The sequence below is a fragment of the Periophthalmus magnuspinnatus genome, chromosome 11, assembly GCF_009829125.3.
Source record: "Periophthalmus magnuspinnatus isolate fPerMag1 chromosome 11, fPerMag1.2.pri, whole genome shotgun sequence".
Taxonomy (NCBI): domain Eukaryota; kingdom Metazoa; phylum Chordata; class Actinopteri; order Gobiiformes; family Gobiidae; genus Periophthalmus; species Periophthalmus magnuspinnatus.
In genome coordinates, this window is record NC_047136.2 from 21,495,793 (window position 1) to 21,511,541 (window position 15,749).

The window sequence follows — 15,749 nt, forward strand, 5'->3', positions numbered from 1 at the left end:
ATCTGAGACATGGCACTGGTCAACCTCCTCTCCCACTAAAGAAGAACGTATAGAACATACACAAAGATGCCTGGGTCAGGCCTCACAGTTCTGCGGGGATGTAAACAGTTCATCAAGGAAAAAGGAACTAGGTGTAAGTGATTGGTTTAAGGGAAAAATATGTTTCTTTAAGAAGTAGGTATTCTGTGTGAAAGGCTTCTGAGAGCAGTCGTCCGACAGGACAAAGTCCCTCTGAGAGTTCGCTAACAAAACGACTGCTCGAGGTGAACGTCCAAAGCCCTTAACTGAACTTAGAAAGGAGTTCTCTTCAGTTTTAGGCTTGTTTGAGTGAAACAAGTTCAGAGAATGCACATTGTTGCTGTGGTCTTTCACATATTGAAAGATAGTGACCATCCCCCGCGGGTTAGTTTGGCTTTTAGGTTTCTTTGTGCAGAACTATATGAAAGGGCTCAGAGTTGTTAATTATTGAACTAACTTAGCTGCCCTGCCTTGGTTGATACTGGGCCGGCTAAAATCCAGTTCACCTGCTGATAGTAAAAGCCCAACAAGGCAGTCGTCTCCAGTCCTTTTGGGTTCAGACCTCACTCTCCACACTAGAGAAATGTGCTGAGCCCCGGCGTGAGCACATGCTCTTGGCTTTTAAGGGTAAATGTGGAGACTGGGGGAACCTTTGGGGCTGTGGGGCAGAACGGAGTCTCTGATACTGCAGTTTGGCACTTGCCGAAACCATGGAGGAGGGAGGGGCTCCCGGGGTGGAGGACACTACAGAGGGCGAGGAGACAGAGGAGGAGGAGGTGGGGGGAGCGTGGATCGGATGGGACGAAGATGGAGGAGCAGGAAGAGCGGGAACAGGAGGCGGTAAATTTGGGATGAGCCCAGAAGGTGGCGACGGCTGCCTCCCTCTGTCCCTGTCCCTGTCTGATCTGCCCCGCTGCTGCACGCTGAGGTTGGACTGGCTGCCGGATTTGGACAGATTTTGGGTGCGATCTGGCTTGGATGATGAAGAAGAGTCATGTTTGGGTTTCAGGGGACCCCCGCCAAAGCTCTGGCAGTGGTGGTACAGCTCCTCCTGGCTGCGGGAAGTAACGCGGGACCATTTGGCAGAGTGCGGGTGGTGTCTTGGAGACTGGCAAGAGGTACAAGCAGCGTGCCCTCTACTTTTTTCCTTATACTTCCTCTTACTTTTTTTCTCATCTTGTATATGCAGTTTATCCACTGACCAGTATCGCCGTGGAGGAGGAGGAGTTAAGGGAGGAGGAGGCCAATGTGAACCCGATCCCCAACCTCGCTCACCTCCATCTCCTCCTCCTCCAGACCCCCACCCACTCTCTGTAGTTCCCCAGCGATCCCCTCTTTCTAAAAACAAATCATCTCGACTTTCTACGCTCCCGATTTTTTCCCTAGATGGATACGTGCTAAAGAACCACCCCCCTCCTCCTATCCCACCCACTGCTCTGCCTTCGTGGTCCTCCCAGTATCTCTCAAACTTCCCAAATTCTCCAGAAGACCCATCATCGTCCGAGTATATCCCTACCACTTTATCCCGCTCCTCATCTGAAATTGACCTCCCGCCTGTACGTCTTTTTCCTCTCTCTCCTTTCCGTCTCTCCTGATCGGAATCGTCCTCTACATCTGACTCCCATTCATGAAACGACAATCCTTCTTTTGAATGCACATCTCCTCTATCACCCCTTCCTAACAAAGGTCTCCTCTCTCCCTCCATGCCAGTTCCATCCCTATCCGAACTTTTACTTTTCCTTCTTTTTGAGGATACCGGCAACAATGGCAGAAAGGCAGACGGGATGGAGTCGGAAGTTTGGTTCCCTCCTCCCCAAAATTTCACAGATGTAGTTGGCTTGCTGCTAGAACTCTGGTAATGCTTGCTATTTCTCCTTCTGAGATGTCTATCCTTTCTGCTCTCTTCTCCTTCATCCCTTTCTTTTTCCTCCTTCCTGTCCTCTTCTGCTGGAGGTATATTCCACCCATAACTGCGAATCGAACTTTCACTTTTCTTCCTAAATGATTCTCGCCTCAAAGGTGGGTACGAAGTGTAGTCAGGCGTTGCCGTTTTGACCTCCTCTCTCTTCTCTCCCTCTCCTCCTTCTTGCTCCGATCTCTTCCGTTCTCTCTTTCTAGTCTTATCATCTTTTTTCCTCTTTTTTTTCGCCTTGCGTCTCTTTCTCTCCCTCTCTCGCTCTCTCTCCTCGCGTTTCTTTTTCTTCCGTCCTTTCTTCCTCCGCTTTCTCTCTCTTTCCCTCTCCTTATGATGTCGCTTCTCGTCTCGAAGCCCCGTCCCTCCTTCACCTCCCCTTGTATTCGTCGACTCCCTTCTACCCCTCTCTCTATCCGCCCAAGACGCCCACCACTCTTGCAACTGTGCTAGCTGGCTACTTGTACGCTCCCTTACGTAATCTCTTTGGAGGCGTGGCTTTCTTGGCGGGACTGGCGGAGGGGGCGGACTGCACGGAAGCGATCTCGAAGACATGCGACGAGAGCGTATCTTTCTTCGAGACCCGAGCAGAAGGCTAGACTCCTCCGTCAGCAAATCTGAATCATAATCATCGTCAACTGTGAAATCGCCTGCCCTATACCGGAAACTAAGAGAGGAATTGTATGAGCTTTCACTAGAACACGAAGATGGAGAGTTTGATCTGGAGAGGGAGGCAGAGGAGGAAGAGGAGGATGATGAAGACTCCGAAGATTCAGACGAAGATGCACTAGAGCAGGTTGAGTAGAATCGGCATGGTGATGATGGAGTGGTTGGTGTATGCGTTGGCGAGGATAGAGGAACGGGCAAAGGCGGAGGAGGTCTTCTGCTCCGTCTCCCTTCAGTTGGACCGTACCTTCCTCCACCCCTTCTCCCCAACGGCAAAATATTCTCATACAGCGGACCACCCAAGCCTTTCCTTCTCGCTTGTGATAAACTACCTCTACGCCAAAATGGAGGCCTGCGTGGAGATGACGGTAGCGGCGGCGGCTGTTTCGGTATCAAATGTCCCAGACTTTGTTGTGAACTTTTACTGGGTCTTGTCATCCCTGACGCTTTCACCCCTCTCGAATTTGCTGCAGATTTTTCCTTCTGTTGTTCAGAGTTAGCTCCCAACTCCGGATCAATAGGTCCATAGTATCTTTTATACTCCTCTAAGCTCGTATCTACGCCTGCCGCTGTCGGAACGCCTCCTTGCAAACTCCAATGCTGCCCAATGTTTTGCTGATACTGCGATTGAGATGGGATTTCTGTTATTCCGCCAGCAATACCTCCGATCCCAATACCACCACTGCTGCTCCCTCCACTTAAAACTTTTTCTGGTTTCGGCCTATTCCAGCGATCCACAACGGCAAGTCTGCGATCGTGACGGGGCAAGAACGTAGAACACGGCATAGGTCCTTCTAGTAATGGGCTATTGGAAGGTCCCAAAGCCATCGCAGAGTGTCCGGAAGTAGGTGGAGTTCCCGGGAGCATGGTGGTATAAGTTTGTCCTTGCTGCGGTTGCGGGTGGAGTTTTTGTTGCGGTTGCTGCTGCACCATGGCGATAGCAGTTGTGTTGTTGACGGTAGCGGTGACCAGGTGTTGTTGGGGTACGCTGGGCATGCTAGTCACAGAGTGGTACTGCGGCAGAGAGCTTTTACTGCCCCCTGGTGTTGTCTCATCTTCGAACTTGCAGCAACTGTACATCCCCTGGGAAGAGATAAACAAGAGAGATTGTAATTAGAATGACAACAATGATGAGGTGTAATCTATGAGTGTCTCACATTGTTAATTTTCATAATAATTTTTTCAATTTAAATAGTTCATTTGCATATTTGGTAACATTTCTACTGTAACACCATACAGCCTTAGTACAGCAAGAAGAAACCATATTGAACCATATTGAACACGTTTTTATTAAGAATTATTCAGGCCTAGTACATACTGAATGAATACCCTAGTCCTAACTCTAACCCTTAATATTAACTTTACTGATTCCTTAAGAGGCAAATTCTGCATTTGACCCATCCTTCAACCTTCGCCACCTGTCAGGAGTAGTGAAGCCGTAAAGCACTCAGAAACTCTTCTCCAGAACCTTAGCTGGTCTTGGTTAGGTCCTTATCTGGAGGATATGACCTGGGGTGACCCTGGGATCAAACCCAGAGCCTACTTGCTGTGAAGCATGAGCCTTAAGTACTAACTAAGCCTGAATTATTCTTAACAGACCTTTGTCTATCCTTCTATTCTAACATTCTATTTGTTCAATATGAATGAAGTCTGTGTTTGTGCTCATATCTCATACAGTGTTACTCAATACTTTGACTAAAACAGATGACCTGTTTTAACAATTATTTAGTCTTCAAAGGATTTATGAAAATAGTCAACCAACAAAATTAAATGTGTCAATCACTGTAAAGGTATTATATCTCTCCATCCATCATCTCTCCATCATCATCTTTTCATCTACCACACATAATCATGTTTTCAAGAACTACACTGTAAAATAATCAGAATGAATGTTCTCACCATGTGACATTTCATGCAGCTGAAGGTATGTGCACTGTTTAGGAGGATGAAAAGTTACTTTTATTCTCCTAATATTTGAGTCTGTATTATTATTTTTTGGTGGGAAGAGTTTAAAGCTAAAAGTAAATAAGGTCTTCCCTGACACGGATAAGTCAGAAAACTCACAGAAGCCAAAGAAAACTCTGTACAACAAATGGGCTGCTCATTATAAACCCGACCACCGCAGACAGAGGCACCGCAGAGACAGACAGACTCAGGCTGAGGAAAGGAACAAGGACAAGGTCCTTAAAACTTTTTACTCTATTTTCTATTTTTACTGTCTGTCTTATATAACAAATAACATTACAGGTTTATGTCACAGCCATAAAGAAAAGTTTAAGAAACTGCAGCAAGAGAAGATCAGTGAAGTAAAGGGTTAAATGGTAAAATCATTATTCTATCATTGATTGGGACCAAACAGAATGTGCATCCCTCAGGTAAGAATGAAATGATATGACACAATCAAAATGAAATTGGCGTTTCAATGGTCACTACAACAAAATGTTCTTTCATGTTTGAGTCCATTTGCCCTGGACATGTGTGAGCTTTGAACATTATCATATTATCATATCATCATTGTCATGAATGTATAACATAGATTATATAAAGAAGTGGACTAAGTGAGTGTGACGTCACCCACAGTGTTCGGCTCCAGTCAAATGAAGCTCATCGGGACTAGCAGTTATAGGAATCAATTTGGAGCCAAGTTTCACATTTGGAATACCGACCGCAAGTATCATAGCAACTAAAAAGGCAATTCGGAGCAAGGCTGTTGAAGGTAACACCCGCTCCCGCCTGCGCCGCCGTTTTAGCAAGGCTTAGCAACACTGTCAATCACACCTGTTGCTAACACTAGTTGGAGCGACCTCAGGGAAAGAAGGTGCCTGATTTGTCTGTTATTAATGTGGATGGAGCCAGAGTCGATGGAGCCGGAAGCACGCCCATGCTCACTTCCTATAACGCGGCGGCTAGCAGATTAGCTATGTCCATTTATATATACAGGCTACGATGTATACATAATCGCAAGGAGTATTTTTGGTTTTTTCTCTACGCCTACTACTTGTAACCATCTTGACTTTATATTCAAAATTTAAATGGCTTCCAAGCTAAAACATATCCCACCCATAATCAAACTACATCACATTTCTAGTTGAATAAAACCTCTGAGATTGGGCTCCACTGTTCCACTCCCATCTCTCATTGATCTCTACTTGTCCTCACTCAACTTTAAATAACACAGACCTCTTAATAAACTGCCTTTCTCCCTCTCATTCCCCGGTCCACTCTACCCAGCATGAATAAAAGATCACATCCAAACGTGAATTAACACTTCCTTACGCAGCTTTTTTCATTTAAACACCGAAGATTTATCCAACATGGAATAACATCGTTCCATATTCGCTGCACTGAAAGATAGATGGTTCTCAATTAACAGCACTGAGGAGGCCCTTTTAAGTTATCTGTGCCAGGCGAGGATTCATTAAGCCCATAGTAAATCTTTCACTACGTTTGATAAATGCGTTGCTAGCTTGCGTAAATCTAGTCTACGCATCATCGGGAGGTGGGTCCAACATGGAGGAAGATGTGTAAGTAATAATAATAGAGGTTTCCGCGTGTATGATTCAGCAGTTCAGCTACACGCGAGGCAGAGCAGTGTGAAATTAAAGCGGGAAAAGTCAGTGATTGGGTTAAAGGGATTGGTCATAGTGGCTCTCAAACATGTATAGAGAGATTTAAGGGAGAGAGAGGGGGCAGAGGAGAGGATAGAGGAGAGGGCAGAGGAAGGCAGACGAGGGAACAGAGGATGTGGCAGAGGACGGGGCATGCCACACTATATTTATCCTGAATGTGAACAGATAAGAACTGTGTTTAAAGGTGGGAGGGTCGAATGGGAATGGAGAGATTTACAGGTGCAGTTAGATCAGATGGGGAGGTTATTAAAGAACACTGGAGTGAAAACAAAAGGTTAAACAAAGGGGCACTGTATTAGGATGTTTGGTTCAATAATGGTCCATTATGGAGACTGAATAGAGTTACCTCACACTAGAGGTGGGGACTTGGACAACAATGACTTGGTCCCACTTCTGCCTTTTAACTCTAGGGAACGATGCACTAGTCTCTGACCCTAGAGCCAACTCAAAATCGCAAAAATCATATGATCTGGCTTGGTTTGGTGGGATAGTATCTGTGCTAAATATAGTTTTACGGGAGTTAAGTGTCAGTTTGTAAAAAAAAAGTTGAAAAGAAACATACAAAAATACAGAAAGAAAATGGAATCTCTCTACCTACGTCACCAACACCATAGACTGTTTATGTAAATGGACATAACCTGCTAGCCGCCGCGTTTCAAAAAGAAAGTGAGCGTGAACGCACTTCCACCTCCATCGGCTTCAATTCGCTTAACATTGAAAAACTGTTGATGTGACGTCACCCATAACTTTCAACTCCAGCCAATTGAAACTCATCGAGGCTAGCACTTATAGCGACCAATTTGGAGCAGAGTTCCATATTTGGAATTCTGACCATGAGTATCATAGCAACCAAAGAGCCAATCTGAAGCTTTTAAGACCAAAATGACAAGCCTGAAAGCAGCAGTTACAGAGAGAGAGGGGCCACAGTTTTTCAAAGTGAAGTGGAGCCAGAGTCAATGGAGCTGGAAACGTGCTCATGATCACTTCCTATTTGGAACGTGGCGCCTAGCGAGTTAGCCATGTCCATTTATATAAACAGTCTATGGGTTGAAGAAAGGGAGAGTGATTTGATAATGGTCCAGCTGCAGATAGAATGGAGTTGCCTTATAGCCTTTTATAGCGGGGAAGAATACAGTAGCTTTTAACCTAGACCCAACCTGAACCTTTAATTCTAATATCTTGTTGTAAATAAATACTTACGAACCATAACTGTGTATTTATATGTCAGAGCTGCAGTCTCTGGCACACACCTCTGCACTCTGGGCTGAGAATTAATCCCCCAAACTCGTCTTATCTTCTTTCTGTTCAGGGTCCAACTTTTGCAGCTTGACTTTGTGCATCAGCCCTGACTCAGCCCCTCTCCACCTCCTTTCCTCCCTCTCCACCCCGTTTCCTCCACCTCTACTCCTCCAATCTTTCTTTCCCTTCTCCTCTTCCTGTATCTTCCCTTTCTCTCCCCCTCTCCTAATCCTTTCTCTCCCTATCTTTCTTCTCTCTTTTCCTCTCTCTGCCCTCTCCTCCCCCTCTCCTCTCCTCTTACACCTCGTTTTCCCCTTTGTGTCCCTCTCTCCATCTATCCTCCTCCTGTATCTCCTTTTCCTCCTCCTTTCTCTCCTCTCTCCTTTTCCTGTCTCTTCTCCTCCCTCCCTCTCTCCTCCTCCTATATCTTCCTCTCCTAATAATTTCTCTCGCTCCTCTCCTCGCTCTCTCTTTCTCTCCTCCCCTACCCTCCTCTCCATCCCTGCTCCTATCTCTTCTTCTTCTCCCCCCACACTTCTCCTCTTTCCCTCCTCCCACTGCTCAACTCAACAGTTTTATTGTCCTAAAGGAAATGTGTTTGCATGTAGTGGTGCAATATACCTCTCCTGCTCCTCTCTTCCTCCTGTTTCTCCCTCCTCCTACTCACAATCCCTCCTCCTGTCTCTCCCTCCCCCTTCTCCTCTCAATCCCTCTCCTCCAGTCTCTTCCTACTCCTCCTCTCAATCCCCCTTTCCTCCTGTCTCTCCCTCCTCCTCTCAATCCCTCTCTCCTCCTCCTCTCAATCCCTCTCTCCTTCTGTCTCTCCCTCCTCTTCTCAATCCCTCTCTCCCCTCTCTCTCCCTCATCCTCTCAATCCCTCTCTCCTCCTCTCAATCCCTCTCCTCCAGTCTCTTCCTCCTTCTCCTCTCAATCCCTCTCTCCTCCTGTCTCCTCCTCCTCTCAATCCCTCTCTCCTCCTCTCTCCCTCCTCCTCCTCTTCCTCCTCTCAATCCCTCTCTCCTCCTCCTCTCAATCCCTCTCCTCCAGTCTCTTCCTACTCCTCCTCTCATTCGCCCTTTCCTCCTGTCTCTCCCTCCTCCTCTCAATCCCTCTCCTCCTGTCTCTCCCTCCTCCTCCTCTCAATCCCTCTCTCCTCCTGTCTCTCCCTCCTCCTCTCAATCCCTCTCTCTTCCTGTCTCCCTCCTCCTCTCAATCCCTCCCTCCTCCTCTCAATCCCTCTCTCCTCCTCCTCTCAATCCCTCTCTCCTCCTGTCTCTCCCTCCTCCTTTCAATCCCTCTCTCCTCCTGTCTCCTCCTCCTCTCAATCCCTCCAAACAGACAGTAGACCTGTTACACTCTCTCAGTGCTCTCTCTATCCTCCCACTCCTCCCTCGTCTTCCTCCTCTTCTTTTTCTGTTCTGTTCTTTCAGATTAGTCGCAGACACCACTCAGTATTGTAGTTTGTTGTCTGATTACTCTTGACCTCCTCTAAAGGTCCACTGACTTTTCAAGTGGATCTGGCTACAGCAACAAACTTATAATCGCTTTGAATATGGTTTTCTATCTCGGCAATTTAAGAAAAAAGTTAAAAAAAAAAACTAAAAAAAACTAAAAAAAAACAAACGAAAAACAAGCAAACAAAACAAAACTGTAATAATCCAATTTTTTTAAATAAGTATTGTGCAAAATATATATATATTTTAGCTTTCTCTCATGTTATAATGCTGTCCCCTCATCAAATACATGCCTGAAGAGGTTGTACATGTCATCCATGCATGTTTGAGTTATTTAGTGATCTCTCCCAGGCGCTATATGAAGCCGCTTTGGCGTAAAAAAAGATTCTGTACAAGGCTTCGCCCACAAGCCCACATCACCCATGCTCCCATACGACAATTTCCCGTAAATATACAAAAACATGATACAAAACTGTACACTACAACTTCACAAACCTGATGTGATGTGCAGTAGTTCCAATAGTGCGATGCGGCTGATGTGTTGTGATAGTGCTCTGAAGGGGGAGCGACTTAGTGTGAAGAGCAAAGGAAGGGGAGAAATGAAAGGGACACTTATAAAACATGTTAATATGTTGTATTGAGTGAATATATATTTTCAAAATAGTAAAAGGAAATATCTGTGATCTAAATATGTTAAATATGTTATGTGTTAGCAGTTATTACTCCATAGAATTAAAATACTTCTTCAGAACACAATCAGTGTACACCCCACTAATGACACTACTGCACATCACATCAGGTTGCTGTGTACAGTTTTTTTTTTTATCATGTTTTTGTTTATTTATGGAGAATTGTCGTGTGGGAGCATGGGCGATGTAGGTTTGTGGGCGGAGACTTGTACAGGATCTTACAGCTAACAGTAAGGAGCGTTTGAATAGAGCTTGGGAGAGATCGCTAGATTACTCAAACATGCATGGATGATGTCTAAAACCTCTTCAGGCATATTTCTGATGAGGGAACAACATTATAACAGGGGAGAAAGCTCAAAAAAATCGATTTTGCATAATGCACCCACAATAAAAGTGTATCTGGTATTCCAACTTTTAAAAAAACAAAACAAAAAAAAACAACTAAATTGTTCTGTGCTGCGCTGCTGGACAACAAGATGTCCGCCTCTCACGCTGTGCTGTCTGTCCAGTCGTGTTGGGCCCACAGCCTCATCCATTTCCCTGTACAGATTCTTGGCTCGGCCCTGTCGTTCTTGGATAAATATTTCCAGGCTCTGAGTTTGAAATGCTGTGTCCCATAAGGATGTGTGTGAGTGGGACAGCTGCTGTAAGTGATGGCTCCGCTCTGAACCTCTGCTCCTCTCAAACACTGGGCCCCACGCCAAAACTAAACTCACACAGCACATACATTTATGTCTCCTGCGATGTCAAAAACGAAGGTACGGCAGGAGGATTCATCATGTTAAAGGTGCACTGTGGAACTTTTATAGTGGAGGGTCAGTCACCTGCTCGTTTCCACGGAAATGCCTCACAATACAGTGTTAAAGTTATTTTTCCATGGAGACAAAAAAGGGACAGCGCCATACTAGAGGTGGGTAGTACTCAGTTACATTTACTTGAGTAACTTCATGAAGAAATCGTACTTTTTTTCAGAGTACTATTCTAGCAGCATACTTTTACTACTTATGATCGTTCATGGCACTTTTTACATAATCGTCACGATCGCCAACAAAGATAATCACCATTGTGTCTCCAGAATGTGCAGAAAAAAACTACTTCTCCCTGACGCTCTCCTCTAGATCACTGTTGTTTTCAGTTATAACAAAGTACTAAACTATAACAGCTGTTTAAATATGGAGCCTAGTCATAATATTAAAGTTGTAATTATTCATATCCACAACATTTCTAAACTCAACAACAATAACTGTCATGAAATAATTGTTAATCACAATAATTTTGGCCATGATAATCATGACACAATTTCAATATCGTCCCATGCCTAACTCCGATTTACTCCAGTAGGTTGTGCCTTATTTACAAGTCAGATCTGTGGAGAGGTTAAAAAAAAAAAAAAAAAAAAAAAAAAAAAAAGACGGTATTCTAATTGTCTCTTGTGGGCTTTAATAAAATTTGTAAAAAATATGTCTGTTTTTGTTTCTGTTTTTGCAAAATAGTTTTAAATAAACTACCGTGTACTTTATATAGTTGCTACAGTGTGATTCCAGTCCATGGGGCCTTACCCACAGCTTGGGTTTAATGACATACTGTGGAACATTCCAGGCAAAACCAAAGATCTCCATGGAGGCAAGCATGAAACACACTCCTCATCAGAAAAGTGACATAAATGAGAATGCAAATCTGAATTGTTAACAAGTGACGAAGGTTCTGCAGTTATGGGGTTATCAGGAGGTCAAGTGATGATGTCACATCCAACAGCAATTTCAGCTTTGTTTTGTTTTGTTTTATTTTTATTTTTCCAGAGTACTGCCAGCCCTGGACCCAGAGGTGACATCACACTTAACGACTCTTTAATGAACATGTGTAGTTCTTGTATTAGTTTAGCAGCTCTTTTTTTTTTCTTGTATCAAAAAATATATTTCAATTTCAATATTCGGCAGAAAAACAAAAAAAGTAATTTTATCTCTGGTGTGCTCTACTTCTCTTCAGTGAATGTCTTTTACGCCAGTTTAAATTACTTTGAAATTAGTTTTTCAAAGGTAAAGTGCAATATACAGAAAATCTATTATTATCACTATAACTATTTGCCTTGTTTTGTTTGCAGAGTTGTATCAATGAAACAGTTTCAAAATGGCTGGGCTTGCAATGCTGTGTGTTTAATTAACATTTATTGTGATGGGACCACAGTCAGATTGGGTCCACAGCCAAAATTCAAATCAATATTGGCTCTGGTTTGTTTACAAATGCTGCCGCGGTAACAGGAACATTTAGAGCAATGATTTTTCCCATTTGTACCAAAGCAACCGAGTCTCTGCTGCTTCCTGAAATAATGGGACCAAACTCATCAATTATCTCCATATCCACAGTCTTATTACATTTTTATTCAATTACTCGCTTACATGTTTCATTACAGAGAATCAATATCACATATGCTAACAGTACCGTGCCCTCTTCAACGCTAACCGCTAATGGGTTCTAAACATAGACTACAACTCTCCCACAGTCCACTCAAGAAATGAAAAGTATGTGAACTAATCCACTACCAATGTGCTACCACAGAACTACTCATCAGAGGAGGGAAAAAGTTACATTTACTCAGTTACATTTACTTGAGTAACTTTTTAAAGGGCCCATGTTACGGTATTTTTGTATCTCTGTTATAGTGTTGTTTCCTCATCACAAACAGACCTGGAGTTGTGTTTTGTTTCATTCACACATGTTTAACACACAAACCCTGTAGATTTATCGCTGAGTTCTTCTCTCAAACAGAAAACACTCTGTTCCACCTTGTGATGTCATCATGTGGTAGTACAGGAAGTGCCCCACGGTGTTTTAAAACCTTCTCTAGAATCATTTGGATTATTGCAGATCTGGAATTTCCAATCTCTACTAAACTAAAGGTAAAAGGAGCTGTTCACTTGAAAACTACCACCTCATGACATCACAAGGTGGAACAGAGCATTTTGAGCTTAGGAGATGTAGACAGACTAATAATAAAGTGTTACTCAAACATGTGTGAATGAAACAAAACACAACTCTAGGTCTGTTTTTGAAAAGGCAACAGCATTATAACATGGCCAAGAGTCAATTTAGTGTAATATAGGAACTTTAAAGTAATAGTAGTCCTATAGTTGTACACTCTTACTACTTAAGTCATATTTTTACTGAAGTAACAGTACTCTTACTTGAATAAAACTTGTGGTTCCTCTTCCCACTGTGAGTAGTTTCTTTAATTATTGTGTCTAGATTTGGAAAATATCAAATGTTTTGTTTCAAATTACATGAACTTCAAATTATAAAACAGTTGCTCCGTCCTGACAGTTACTCTTTAAGTTACTCTTACTTGACTTGTACTTTTCCCAAATATTGTTTTACTCTTGAGTCATTTCTTACTTAAAGTTCTACCTGAGTATTATTTTAAAGCACATTACTCTTATTACAATGTTTGGCTACTCTACGACCTCTGCTAGTAATAAACCTGTAGATTTCTAAATACATAAAGACGCATTATGCAACTTTTCTGGTGCAATTGTCTGCCACCTGCTTGTCACCATGGAGATGTTAACTCTTTGCCTGGAATCTTCCACGGTATAGCATTAACCATCTCATAGGAAACAAAAAGATGACAAGCCAAAATACAGGTCATTTCTGTGGAGAGGCGAGCCCGTTCACAGTAAGAATGCATGTATTTATTTAGAATGAAAACTCCTGCGTACATGCTGTGAGCTTAACACCATACAGTGGAAAAGTTCTGTCAAAGAATAGAGTCAAGCAGATCAAAGTTATACACTGCACCTTTACATCTGTATTACCGTAAATTTCGGACTACAGAGCGCACCTTGATATAAGCCGCACCAGCTAAATTTGAAGAGAAAATCAATTTTGTACATATATAAGCCGCACCTGAATAAAAGCCGCAGGTTTTCATATTGTAACATGAGATATTTACACAGAAAGACGGTGCACCGACACGCTTTTTTTTAAACTGTGCCTGAAAATTGGCACCAACACGACAACAACACGGGATGAACACATCTGCAGGTTTAGAAAATAAAGCTGCACCAACACGGAAAATCTGCTTTTATTTCCTCTGAAAACTTTTGTCGTCTTTTTACATTGACCAAGTTGGATTCATTGATGTCGAGCTTACGTGCAGTGGCTCTATTTCAGGGGTCGGCAACTCGCGGCTCCGGAGCCGCATGCGCCTCTTTCCGCCTCATACTGCGGCTCTGCGTGGCTTGGGAACTAACACAGACACAGCTCAGTCCTGCGTAAAGAGCCCTGATTTTCAGACGTTGTGCGCACAGGGGTCAGGAGCAACTTTGGCCCGTCCCTAATGACACACTAATAAGCTCGTCCGTAGATGTATCATGAAAATCCTGCTGGAAATCGCCACAGAAATCTATTTGATGTAGTAGCAAGTATATTATCTGCTCTTGTCTCCGCGGTGACGTATCACGTATAACACATCAGACACGACGCACAAAAGTAGAGCCACAAGCGAGTGAAAATGAGCCAAAACAAAAGTCTTTGGAGATCTTTTTAACAAAGGGGAAAAGGACAACTGAGGAGCCAGAAGAAGAGACTACGACCTCCAAGAAAAAGAAAGATAAATTTAACAGACAATGCCTACTTAAAATCTGGGTTTGTCGCTGCAGGTGACTCACGCACAGAGTCCGCTCTGCGTAACATACGGGAAAAGCAAATAAGGCAATGAAACCTTCAAAACTGCTTTGGCACATGGAGAATAAGCACCTGGGATTAAACGATACGCTACGAGTTTTTTTGTTGTTGTTTTTTTAAAGAAACTGCGGAGTAGAGTAGACATAATCACATAATCAGCGCGATGCATGATGCAGCGGTTTGGTGAGTTGTATTTTTTTAATGCACTTAAGTTGTTTTTGCCATATTTATCTGCCACGTGTAGAAGGCTTGTCCGTGAAAGTAAAACCTACATTATTCCGTTACATTATTGTTATTATACAGTGTTATCTTCATTTTAGATGTCAAAAAGTATTTGCGGCTCCCAGTGTTTTATTTTATGTGGAAAGTGGGTCCAAATGGCTCTTTGCGTGTTAAAGGCCGACCCCTGCTCTGTTTCCTTTCTGTTTCTTTATCTTAAAAACTGCATCATATCCATTTCATGATGCGCAAAATGATCGTTCAAAATCAAAACTAGTGAATTCTTCAGAGCAGAATCTTTCCCCACGTCTGTCTCACTTTTACGTTTACAGCTAGAGAGCGACCCCCAGGGTCCGTTATCCAGTAAAATTCCATATATAAGCCGCACTGCTGTAAAAGCCGCAGGGTTCAAAGCGTGGAAAAAAAGTAGCGGCTTATAATCCGAAATTTACGGTATACATCGCCATGGATACCCACACTGTGTTTAGCTGTGCACTGCTAAATGAAACACTGGTGACACATGGTACAGTGGTGTGATGCTGTTAAAATAAACAGTGTCATAACAGATCGTTACAATAGTGACCACCAGCCCCTGACATGCTAACAGGCTAACATGCTAACATACTAACAGTAGCATAATGAGCTACTTTCACACATACAGTATATATCAGCAAAATCTCATCAGATACACATCGCTCTGCTCAGCCTGCAATTTGTCTTTAAAATAAACTTAATATAATTTTGCTAAGACAAAGTTAAGACCATTATATTAAAGACTTAAAATGTAAACACAACAACAAAAACAACAAAAATAAGTTTGGCTTTTTTTTTAGGTTTATAATTTCACTTCCTGATTGGAGATCATGACATCACCTAGCAACCACGTAGTGACTGGGCCAAAACTCCACTAATGTACACAGAAATGACTGTATGACAAATGTATACTGTATACAAATATAAGACTACACCTTTATTATGTTTAAAGTATCAGAAAACTGTGTTCCTTGTGTGTGATTATTGCCTTTTGGATAATTCTCTCAGTGTGATGTCATCAATGTGGGACTTTCTAAAACAGAACTCTCTACTTCCTGTAATTGTCAAAATATATATTTTTTACTTTTCTTCACAGATTTCTTCTTGGTTGATGTTTATGTTATATTTACAGCAGGTTTTATCCACCAAATTCAGTCAAATTTAGAGAATCATCAAAACTATATGCACTTTAAAGGCACTGTATCTAATG

General features: G+C 42.8%; 1 protein-coding gene across 1 annotated transcript in view; it reads right to left on the reverse strand.

Moving 5' to 3' along the window:
* Nucleotides 1-574: 574 nt before the first annotated feature.
* The window catches only part of grin2da (glutamate receptor, ionotropic, N-methyl D-aspartate 2D, a), a 231,559-nt gene continuing 216,384 nt past the window's right edge, over nt 575-15,749 (reverse strand). The window contains exon 18 of the mRNA XM_033974905.2: nt 575-3,679. Within this exon, the coding sequence (XP_033830796.2) occupies nt 575-3,679 (3,105 nt within the window). The remainder of the gene's footprint in view (nt 3,680-15,749) is intronic.